The 12,516-nt window shown below is 34.9% G+C and overlaps 1 protein-coding gene across 1 annotated transcript; it reads left to right on the top strand.

The window, feature by feature from the left end:
* Nucleotides 1-939: 939 nt before the first annotated feature.
* LOC136803635 (uncharacterized) lies at nt 940-12,025 on the top strand. The gene is made up of 4 exons (XM_067060366.1): nt 940-1,071; nt 5,385-5,547; nt 6,025-6,375; nt 11,602-12,025. The coding sequence occupies exons 1-4, from the start codon at nt 984-986 to the stop codon at nt 11,945-11,947; spliced, it is 948 nt and encodes a 315-aa protein (XP_066916467.1). The 5' UTR covers nt 940-983; the 3' UTR covers nt 11,948-12,025.
* Nucleotides 12,026-12,516: the final 491 nt, after the last annotated feature.

The raw sequence follows: 12,516 nt of genomic DNA, 5'->3' as shown, positions 1-12,516 counted from the left end.
CTGGATATACAAGTATCTGATTTTTGTCGATTTCTCATGTTCTAGCTATGTCCGCAGTAATGATATTATTGTTCACTCTCCTTCCCTGATTAAATAGTTTTTCGAAACATTGTAATTGCGTTTTTTATCGAAAATCACTCAACCAATTAAAAATTCCTTGTGAGAGTCACATTCTTCTATTTAATTGCCAATTATATGCCGTTATGACATTTCAAATTGTGAGAAAGATTCAAAAGATGTGTTGTGTATAAAAAATTGGATGTTGACACCGGAAATTTTCAGACTTCAACCACAAAAACACCACCTTGCCACCAGGTGCCTCCAAAAGAATTTCATACCACAGTGACACCAAGATACTCAAGTCTAATAATGTTTGTTACTTTTACCTCTTGTGGTAGCAGTTTTGGAGAGATATTCCCAATTGAAAATTTCGTGTTACTATTTTAAGCATTTTGTTTAATTTTTCTTGTCTATGATGTTTTTCTTTAGATTATATTTCACAAATGTATCCGGCTTGGTATTTTAGCCTTACTTTCAAAGTTTTTTCCCTGCAAAGGTACGAAAAGAAAACGCTAGAGAACTTTTTAAAAATGAGATTAATAAAAATAAACATTTTTAAAAATCAGATACATTCGAGCCGCCATGACAGTTGTCCTTTGCGGACAAAGCTAGAACATCTGAAACAAAGGAAATATAATGGTCGCTCTCCACCGTTTAATGAGACATTTATCCAGTGTCTTTTATAATTCCTGGATAATACCAGTCTTCCGTTTTGATTTTATAAAATACTGACTAGGCGGTGGCTTTAGGAGGCAGGAAAGATAGAAACGAGACTTTTGATTCTTTTTCCCTTTAACGGAAAAAACAAGTACTGCTATTTAAGTCAATCGTCTTAATGCTGTATATCATTATTGATGATCAGTGTCCAGAGGAGTAGTATTCTACTTATATTTAGAAAATAATTTTGGAAGAGTATCTTTAGAATGATAAGCATATGTGATGCACTATTCAATGGTTTTGTCAGCCAACAAGGAATTGGAGCTGATCAACATTTCTGTGCAGAAACAATTAGTAAATATAATTGACTCTTTTTAGCTCCCGGGGAAGGTACGGGGACGTGCCACTGGGCAGGGTCCCTATTTTAGGCTCTGAAGCTATCTGACAGGGTCCAAAATTTACTAATTTTCGAGATGTGCGTCTGACAGGATCTACTTTTCGAACTTTTCGAAGCAACACGTCCCCGTCGGCCATGGTAAGCAATCTTTCAGTTTGAAATTCAGAAAGATTCGAATAATAGAGGTTCGAATTGGAGAGAGTTTAACTGTATGTACCTAAAGTCTATTCACGATAAGTGTGTGCACTCTTTTTTCTTTAACCTATAACTTTTGAAGGAATTCGTCAATTTTTATAAATTTGGTGTCATTTGAAAGATATTAGTGAGTGGAACAATTTGAAATAAAAAAATCTTCTAAAAAATCCTGAAAATGAAGATGAAAATATTGACTATATTGATGCTCCTGTCAAGTTTTCTACTTCCTATTTTTTACTGAGTTAAGGTCTAGCATGCTAGACTATAGGTAAAAGAAAAAAGAGTGCACACTTATCGTGAATAGACTTTAAAATAAAACGTTAATTTTGGCAGTTTTTCTCATTCTCTTTTTTCAGTTTTTTATCACATGATTATCATGAACAAATTCTAAAACTAATCTGCATTGAAATCCACATTTAAAAAAATATGATACTATGGTTTAAAGGTACCAAGGTTACATTAGTTTCATATCAGACACATGTTTCATACCAGGACAGTGTCTGCCTATTGTTATATTATACTAATATAAATATAAGCAAAATATGTTTTTCTTTTCCTCTTTCTAACTACTCTTGCTCCACATCTGTATCAATTCAATGTTGAAAAGCTTATAAATCTTTATAAAATTGATGAGTAAGCAAACAAGAAGCCGTAGCGGCGTGAAGGCCCAGCTGACGTGGCAATAACCAAATGTCGTTTGTATTGGGTACCTTAAGAGAACCAATGTTTGCGGAATCGTATTTTTGCAATTTTAGGGTTTGAAAGAAAACATTGTGTATTAGAATCCTAATGCACATTTTCGGCTGAGATTGAAATACGGAATATTCAAAAAGTTAAAAAAGTTCGAAAATTGGCTTAATGAAAAAAAGAGAAAAGAAACCAGCTGAGCTGGAAGGTCAGCAATGATAAATGATACGCAATATATGTATATAATAGATTTACTTTATGTTTTTGTTACTAGTTTGAAAGAAAAAATCGGTTTAAATAAATTCACAAACTTCAAATGTCAAATGTTGACCGTCAAAGTTCAGAAGTATCGATTTAACGCGTATCATCATGAAAAACATTCCAAACTTATTCAAATTTACACATGAGCTGCGTTTTAGTATTCTTTAATGTGGGGGGCGTACGGTTTTTCGGAATTGCGGAAATCGACCCTTTTTTCTTCGGAATTTCGGAATTCAGGCAAAATTCCTTCGGTATATCGGAATTCTGAAATCGTTTCGGTATCAGAAATCCATGAATTTCTGCTTCGAAATTTCGGTATTATAAAGTTTTTATCCCCTTTTTTCGGAATTCATACATGAAAAATCAAAATTTATGAAAAATTAATCAAAACGAGGAAAAATACCCAAAAAATCGGTATCGGAAATGCAAGTATTTTTTTACGGAATTTCGGAAATTTTGGCAAAATTATTCGGTATTTCGGAAATCACAAACCCCGTACGCCCCCCCTTTAATGAGTTACGACATAAGTTTACTTGGGAAAATTCTCTGTCAGGTTTGAAAAATCCAGTCATCGACCGTTTAGAGCGATAAATCCAAAATTAACCATTTTCACGGGTAGCATCATTAGTAGGGGGAATTTTGTTCGATTTTTTGGAATCGCTTGACTGTTTTGTTAGAAGCACTTGTTATACATTTTTGGAAAGCTAAGGGGTAGGGGAATCGAAATTACTATGTTTCCAATTTTTTTTCGGACACTTTGGTGTGATTTTCGGACAAATATGACGGTCTCAGGCAAAAATCATAGGGTTAAAAATTAATGAAAATTTTAGCTCGAGAAAACGGAGACCTGTTGTATATTTTTGGAAAGCTCTCAAAAAATTAAGATTAGAGATATATACGACAGGTCTCCGTTTTCTCGAGCTAAAATTTTCATTAATTTTTAACCCTATGATTTTTGCCTGAGACCGTCATATTTGTCCGAAAATCACACCAAAGTGTCCGAAAAAAAATTGGAAACATAGTAATCTCGATTCCCCTACCCCTTAGCTTTCCAAAAATGTATAACAAGTGCTTTTAACAAAACAGTCGAGCGATTTTACAAAATTCCCTCTACTACATGAAAAATATTCCAAACTTATTCAAATTTACACATGAGCTGTATTTTAGTATCCTTTAATGAGTTACAACATAAGTTTACTTGGGAAAATTCTCTGTCAGGTTCGACAAATCCAACCACCGACTGTTTTTAGTTTAGAAAGATAAATCCAAAATTGACCATTTTCACGGGTAGCATCATGAAAAACATACCAAACTTATTCAAATTTACACATGAGCTGCATTTTAGTATCTTTAATGAGTTACAGCATAAGTTTACTTGAAAAAATTCTCTGTCAGGTTTGAAAAATCCAGCCACCGACCGTTTAGAGCGATAAATCCAAAATTAACCATTTTCACGGGTAGCATCATGAAAAATATTCCAAACTTATTCAAATTTACACATGAGCTGTATTTTAGTATCCTTTAATGAGTTACAACATAAGTTTACTTGGGAAAATTCTCTGTCAGGTTCGACAAATCCAACCACCGACTGTTTTTAGTTTAGAAAGATAAATCCAAAATTGACCATTTTCACGGGTAGCATCATGAAAAACATACCAAACTTATTCAAATTTACACATGAGCTGCATTTTAGTATCTTTAATGAGTTACAACATAAGTTTACTTGGGAAAATTCTCTGTCAGGTTTGAAAAATCCAGCCACCGACCGTTTAGAGCGATAAATCCAAAATTAACCATTTTCACGGGTAGCATCATGAAAAATATTCCAAACTTATTCAAATTTACACATGAGCTGTATTTTAGTATCCTTTAATGAGTTACAACATAAGTTTACTTGGGAAAATTCTCTGTCAGGTTCGACAAATCCAACCACCGACTGTTTTTAGTTTAGAAAGATAAATCCAAAATTGACCATTTTCACGGGTAGCATCATGAAAAATATTCCAAACTTATTCAAATTTACACATGAGCTGCATTTTAGTATCCTTTAATGAGTTACAACATAAGTTTACTTGGGAAAATTCTCTGTCAGGTGTCAAGCCACCGATCGTTTAATGCGACAGATCCAGAAATTACCATTTTATTTAATATACGTGTAGAATCATGAAAAAAGTCCCAATCTTCTTCAAATTTACACATGAGCTGCATTTCAGTCTCCATTAACATGATTCCATAATCAACTTATTTGAAATAATTATGTGTCGAGTTTGACAAATCAAGCCACCAATCGCCAAACGAGACAGATCCAGAAATAACCATTTTCACGCGTAGCATCATGGAAAAAATTCCAATCTTGTTCCAATTTACACATGGGCTCCATTTTAGTGTCCATTACCAAATTCCAGAATCAGTTTACTTGAAATAATTATGTGTCGAGTTTGAAAATCATACCACGTCCCACCACTGACCACCGTGGTTTTGTTAACACTAACAGCCTGAACAGCGACAGATCCAGAAGTGACTGTTTTCTTATGTAGCATCAAGAAAAAAGTTCCAATCTTATTCAATTTTACACATCAGCTGCATTTCAGTTTATTTATTTCTATATCAGAAAAGCCATTATTTCCTAAAAATTTATAAAGTCTTTTTGAAAACAAGAAAAAATTAAAAATGAAAGTGATTTAAGGTAGAATTTTTACTCATAAAACTTGAGCAAAGACTATAAGATATGGCAGAGTGTTGAAAAAGGTTTATAAAGAAAAACAATTACAAAATTTCTTTGGTTTGAAAGTCTCTTGACCACTAAAGCAAAGAAAATGTTCAAGAAAGTATGAATTAACCTCCTCGCTTCGACCGCCATCTTGTTTTGTTTTGCAAATTGTTTTGAAGGAGCGCGGAATCAGAAAATATATCTTTTATAGCCAGTATCCGACTTTAGCAAGCTTTTCCATCTCCAGACGGCAAAATTAAAATGTGTGGTACTGGTTTTAAGCGCCGTTTCTGCCTAAAGTGACACACGGACGGACAGACAGAAAATTGCAAATGAAAGGCCCACTCGCTTAGCGCTGGGCCAATGATATCACTCTTATTTAAAAACAAAACCTTCAAATCTATTTTCAAATTTCAGCTCAATTTGGATCAACAACGGTTCTTTTCTTGTACGTCTTGATAAAAGCGACAACAATACACAAAGCGGCTGAAAAATGTGACCAAAGCCGATGGGTTGAGTTAAATCCAAGAGCCTTTGCTGTGGAAACCATACAAGAGGCTTTTATTAACCTGCTCAGCAAGTAAGAGTACTTGATGTAAAACGACCGTATACTCGACCCAAGAGTCAATCCTTAGCGGACAATTTTCATTTTTAGCGAAATTCAATAGAGAGTGCACGGTGTAAAAATGTATTACTAATTTTCTGGCTACTACTATATTTCAGGTTCAAAATATTCGATATTTGTTCTTTTCCTTTAAGGCCGGTCTCCACTTTCACGCGAAATGGTCGACAGTTTTTTTCTGAATCTTTTTTACCTGAAGAAAAAATTACATCATAAAAAAGTTTTGTGCCGCGAACAAAAAAAAAGTTGAAGGAAGTTCTATTTTTTCATCCGTTACGTCATTTTTGACCAATGGAATTGCTTCATTTTTCAACCGACCAATAACCTTACAAAAACGTCAAAGTTTTCGCTCATGTCGCGCGAAACTGGAGACCGGCCTTTACTTGTTTAACTTGGCATCTGTTCTACATAAACTCACTTACTTTCCTTTTTAAGAAATGGTTTGCGTGAGGCCGTTGAATTCAGTGCCAATAAAATTTGCTACGTCAAGAAAATTGATCAGGATGGGCATACAATCGTTGATTGCTCCAAGGAAGCTCCGAGATACTATTTATGCCGATATGAGCGTGTAGACGAATTCTGGCCATCCATCATTGGCGTACCACTAGATCAAAATGGAGATTATGAACTTCTCGTCGAAGAAGGTATTTCTGGATATGGTTCCGTAGCAGATGATTTCTTAGGTGCTAAAAAAAGGTGTGAAGCACGTGGCAAGGAACTTTTGACAATCGAAAGCGCAGCGAAAATGGAAACTCTTATCGATTTGATCAACAACTTTGAGACACCGTAAGTATTTCTACATGAATTAATTCTTTTAAAAGTCTATTAACGATAAGTATGCATTAAATTTAACTTTGCTTGTTATTTCTCAAACAATCTTTCAATCTTAAAAAGTTTGGTATCGTTGGGAAGGTAGGAAGGAGCTTATTAATTTACTGTTAGTTTTTTCCGTGAAATTTGAAAAGAACACGAAGAAAAATGAAAAAGAAAAAATTCAACTTTTTATAGATAGGTCATATAAACGTTATTTTTCCTATCTATATAAAGTTGAATTTTTTCTTCTTCATTTTTCTTCGTGTTCTTTTCTACCTAAGTAGATCAGAATTTTTTTGTAAGTCAATGAACAAGTTTCTAGTTTTCTAAAGGTTTGGGGACACGTAGCCTGGGAATCCAAGCTCATAATTTTAGAAAAGACAAAAAATACCTCACCTCACAAAGTTCTAAGATCATTAGATTTCAAAACTACTAAAAACCACATTAAAACATCATCCACGTGTATTTAGATTTCCAGCCAACAGCCATTTCGCTTTTTCTAAATGAATCTATGGTTTCATTTTCATTTGTTTTCCTTTTTTCTGCAGAGTCAGCTTTTTCCATAAATTATGCGCGCGGATTGAGATTATCAAAATGCATGCGAAAGTACTGCTAAGTAATATGCACAAAATCTTGCCAATCAGAATGAACCTGCATTGCAGGGAAAAATCTCCCTGCAGGCGTGTTACCTGCGCCAAGCGTTAAACAAGCAGCAAAAATATCATAAACTAGAATGTGAACAAAGTTTAACGCTTGGATTCCCAGCCTAGGGGACACGAGACACACTTCAGATTAAAAAATAACTTTTTGCATTTCGATATCCTTGAAAAGACTCAAGACAATCCAAAAAAGACAAGCTAGATGCTGAATGGACCTACCTGACGATGAAAGTTAGATAGCAATAAGGAGAAAAACGGAAACAATTCGTTATAAAATATAATGTTTAACGAAAATGCATAACGCGTTAGATTTCAACATTGAATGTTGATGGGGAGAAGGAAGGGGAGAAGGGAAAAAAGATGTAGAAAGTTCCGGTTGCTGAAATCAGTTTTATTGACAATCGAATCATGCTTGATGGTGGGAATTGCTATCAATGATGTTTATTTTTTGAGCAAAAACAAAGATATGTTAGGAAAAAGTCCAATAAAAATCTGCAAAAACGGCGATTTCCGGCATTTTTCCGACATTCTCAGCCGGAAAAAAATTTTTCTCAAAAAATCGAGCTCGGTCATGTTGTGAGCATTGCGAATACCTTAATTCCACTAATTTTGGCGCCCCTTTTATTTTCGCGCACTTGGCCGCGCGAAAATTCGAACTAAGTCTATTCACGATAAATGTGCACTCCTTTTTCTTTTACCTATAACTTTTGAAGGAATCCTTCAACCTTTATAAATCTGGTATCATTGGAAAGATATTAGTGAGTGGAGCAATTTGAAATAAAAAAATTTTCAAGAAAATTTTTAAAACGAAGATGAAAATGAAGAAGAAAAAAATTAAGATCTTGTAGAAAAGTGCTATAACTATCATTTTCACTGAGGTGAATCCTTGATAATCGAACGTCATCACTATGAAAAAAATTCTCAAAAATAATCATCCAGTTAAAACATATCAAACAAAATTATAAGCTGATTAACGTCTAAAAACGCTGTTTTTTGCTTTTTTGGGGTCAATCACTTATTAACTTTGTATCATAACTTTATATTGAATAAATATTTTAGTCAAATTTTATCACAGTGATGACCTCCTAAGATCAAAGAATATCTCCAATGAAAATGAAAGTTATAGCACTTTTCTACAAGATCTTCATTTTTTTTCTTCTTTATTTTCATCTTCGTTTTTAGAATTTTCTTAAAGACTTTTTCATTTCAAATTGTTCCACCCACAAATATCTCTGTAACGATACCAAATTTATAAAGATTGAAGAATTCCTTCAAAAGTTATATGTAAAAGAAAAAAGAGTGCACACTTATCGTGAACAGACTTTAGTAGTCGTTCTGAACGTATAGAAATCTCATCGTAGGACTCTTTTAATAAAATGGGACCTCGATTCATGGTAAATATGCCTCTGGGATTTAAATATGGAGTTAGATCGCCGCAAAAATTCGAACCTTCAAGTCGTCCCGTCGTACTAGAGTAGTCCGCAGGTCGCATTAGAAGTTCGCAAGTCGGAATCTTTTGGAAGTCGAAACATTCCAAATTTTAAGTCGAGTCGTTGCCTCAGAAGTTGAATCGTCGCAAATTTCGGCAGTCGACTCATCCCAAAGACTTGGACTCTAGGCTATTCCGAAAAAAAACTTTATTGCTTCGTATATCAAAAATCAAAATATTGTGGAGATAATGTTATACTCGTGTGGTCTGCAATGTGAATTTATATTTATATTCTTATTATTCTTATATTATTGGAACATGTACCAAGTTCCGACGGGTTAACTTCTGATAGGAACCACTAGAAACTTGGTAAGGTTCGACTTAAAAGAATTACGACCTGCGAACTTCTAGTGCGACGGGACGACTTGAAACTTGGGATGATTCGACTGCCGAAAATTGCGACGGGACGACTTCTAGTACGACGGGACGACTTCTAGTACGACGGGACGACTTGAAGGATCGAATTTTGGCGGCGATCTAACTTCATATGTAAAATTAAGCTTGAATACACACTGAAAGTGAGTAAAACTCACTAAAATCGTCAAAAACACTCAGAAAATATCCCAGAAATTGCAAGATGCGCGAAAATTAAAGGGTGCCCGAATATTCTATGTGCGAATATTCTATTTTACGAGCTGCACGAAAATTAAAGGCGCGAAAATTAGAGGCGCGCAAAAATTAAGGGAATTAAGTTACGTATCTTTCTGCAAAAAATCAGAAAAAACCAAGGATGAAAATTCGAGAAAATGTCAAAAAACCGGTTTTTCCGGCATATTAAATTTTTTTTCGAAAATCGGGCTTCGTCACATTTTAGGTATTGTTATTTTGCATCAGTGTGCAAAATTTCAAAAAAGAATATAAAGTACAGCTCAAGAAATTCAAGAAATACTGTCCTTCCGGCGAAAATAGGTTGTTCCGGCGATTTTTTAAATAGTTCCGGCTTCAAAAATCAATTTTTGAAAATTATAACATGTTTGATGGTGGGCTTTGCTATTAATAATGTTTTTAAATGAAAAAACAACCAATTATATTATAAGGAAAAAATCCAATGAAAATCCAGCAAATCGGCGATTTCTGGCATATGGACCTACCTGGTTATGCATTTAACAAATATAATTGATATCTACGTGAGCATGACCTTTAAACAATCATTCAGAACACAAATAGTGACGATCTATTAAAATTAGTCATTTGTTTCTTATAAAAAAAACGTTTATTATTATTATTAAAATGAATATTACAGGTTGTAGGCACTCAGTGGGCCTCTAAACCGATCTCAATTTACAAATTTCGTGTAACAAATTTCTTTGGATGGCTTTTCCATGCTTCTTTCAACTTTTCTTTGAAGCCTTTTATGGAAACAGCAGCTACCACCTCAGACGGCAATTTATTCCACGTAGGGATGGTTCTGTAGTAGAACGACTTTGTTTGCGGGCCGCGGAATCCATCACTTGCAAATTTCGGCTGGAGTTCATCTTTATGTTGTCGATTCGGACGTGGTCGATGGGTAGTTTTCTTTGGAATCGTAGCTTTATCGTAGAAGTGAAGATGCTTATAGACCTGCACCATATCACAAAAAGTTCTACGAAACTCTAGTGTTGGTAATTGTAAGCTTCGTAGTCTATCCTCATAAGAGAGATTTTTGTAAAGTTTGACCAGCCTTGTCGCACGTCTCTGCACTCCTTCCAATAGGTTGACGTGTTTCCTTAGTTTCGGTGACCAGACTGATTGTGCATATTCAAGATGCGGTCGAACGAAAGTACAGTACAAAGTAAGAAAAATCTGTGGGCTAAGGTTTTGGAAGCCACGGTTAATAACTCCAAGCATCGAATTGGCCTTGTTGACTTGCTTAGAGATATGTTCCTCGAAACTCAACTCTGCATCAATAACAACACCAAGATCTTTCTCTATGAAAACGTGTTCCAGTTGATTTCCATTTAGAGTATATGGATGTGCATGTTTAATGTTTGTAAACTTTCCAATTGTAAGTACATGGCACTTGTCTGGATGGAACTGAAGCAACCAGTCTTTAGACCATTTCTCCAGCTCCTCAATATCTTTTTGTACGACAAGAGAGTTACGATGGAATCAACTTCTTTAAATATCTTTGTATCATCAGCAAAGAGTAGTATGGATGAGATGATTTTATCAGGCAGATCGTTGATATATAAAACAAAAAGTAGCGGCCCAAGTACACTACCCTGTGGTATTCCACTTACTACATCATTTGTTGTTGATTTTGACACAAAGTCCAAAAAACCCGTTTTTTAGCCGTTTTTTGGCCCAAATTTGCCCCAAAATTTTTTTTTTCGAAAATCGGGCTTCGTCACATTTTGGGCATTGCTATTTTTCTTCTTTGTGCCAAAAAACAGAAAAAACTAATGAGCCAATCTCGAGAAAACCTGGTAACAGACGGACGAACGAACGGACGAACGGACGGACAAAGGTTAATTTATAGGACCTCCAGGTAGGTCCAAAAATGGAAAAGTGCAAATGAAAAATATCTTTTTAGTTTTCCCAAGAGTAATCTTTAACTAAAAATATGAATCTCCTCTTAAAAAATCAAGTTTTAGGTGGCGACACGACAGAAAAATGCTATTTTCTGATGTGAAACAAAAATTCTCTTATTTTTGTATTTTTTACTTTAGGGACAAACTTTTTTATTCTTTCAACTTTTGTCCCATGAAACAAAAATTGAAACAATGGGACACGCACTTTTTTTCTTATGTTGGTGGGATGGAGCACGTTGCATTGCACTAACGTGAAAAAAACTTCTCGTGTCCCCAAGCCTTAAGGGTCAATTTTCCGAGGTCAAATCCACCCGAAACCCGCCTGCACTACATCACGTCCCGAATGCGCAAGTGCATTTCGACTTTCAGTGCATAGTCGTTTGTCATAAAAGGTGGCCTTCAAATTTGAGATGTCAAACAAAAGAAATAGACTATTGATTTGTCAAAGAGCATCCGCATCTTAAGTTATTTCCTGATATCTCTCTCTACCGTTCGATCCATCTACATTGACCGTTTTTGACATTTTAATTTCTTTTTCCAGGCCGAATGTTGCTACCATCAACATTGGATTGACATGGGTGGCATTAACATTGGATCCTTTAGCTGGTAAAATCACAAGTTGTAACCGAGATATTCTGCCAAACTTTCGACCATGGTGTCCTTTTGGTGATCAACTCACCGCGGATGATGGTGGACTATGCACTTCTTTTATAAAATTCCAGAAATGTTTTGCACTGGCGACTTCAAAATGCAGTGCTGCTCCCTCCATATTCACAATTTGCCAAAAACCATCAGCAATATCGACTATTCGAGAATATGTAAGAGTTGCTCGGAAGGAGATTGAGAAAATCAAGAGGGATTGCAGCGCATGTAAAATGAAGCAATGAATTGATTACTTGTGTATTAAAGATATGGAATTTTGTTTAAAATACTTTAAAATACAGGCTTTATTGCCCTTAGCATTATTATTATCAATTTCATTTTCATTCTTAATCCTCCCGTGGAAATTTCTTAATCTCTAAGCCAAACTTGAGCGAAAATCTTGAGGAATCCATTTATTTAGCCTGGGGAAGATCGGATTCCTCTATAACTTTCGGCTTTAATTCATTGGTCAAATGCCTCAATACAGAGTTCGTTATCTTGTGTACTATATACAATCTTTTCTACCGAACCGTACACGTTTTTTAAAATAACAAACTATATAAGAACATAACAAGGCTTTAATGGCCGAAATGCTAAGAACAAGCTAAGAAAATTTTAAAGCTTTGCCGACTCTAAAACAGCCGGTTTCTTAGAGAAATGGGCAAAAATACTCAAAAAAAGTGGTGAAAATAAGAACATGTTAAAAACATTTTTAGGCTTTTAACTCAAAAATTTTGGATGCTCTTATAAAAAAACGTGCTGGTGTTAAAGCATTCGGCCACGGTGCACAAGGTCACAAAGTCGATCCCTGGGT

This window comes from Clytia hemisphaerica, unplaced genomic scaffold, assembly GCF_902728285.1.
Source record: "Clytia hemisphaerica strain Z4C2 unplaced genomic scaffold, Clytia hemisphaerica genome assembly, whole genome shotgun sequence".
Taxonomy (NCBI): Eukaryota; Metazoa; Cnidaria; class Hydrozoa; order Leptothecata; family Clytiidae; genus Clytia; species Clytia hemisphaerica.
The sequence above is the reverse complement of the archived record's forward strand: the minus strand, read 5'-3'. Positions and strand labels throughout refer to the sequence as shown.

Coding starts and splice junctions, on each gene's coding strand:
- LOC136803635 (XM_067060366.1), top strand. CDS start 984: ATGATAAGCATATGTGATGCACTATTCAATGGTTTTGTCAGCCAACAA. Junction 1,072..5,384: donor TTTCTGTGCAGAAACAATTA/GTAAATATAATT, acceptor TTCAAATTTCAG/CTCAATTTGGATCAACAACG. Junction 5,548..6,024: donor TTTATTAACCTGCTCAGCAA/GTAAGAGTACTT, acceptor TTCCTTTTTAAG/AAATGGTTTGCGTGAGGCCG.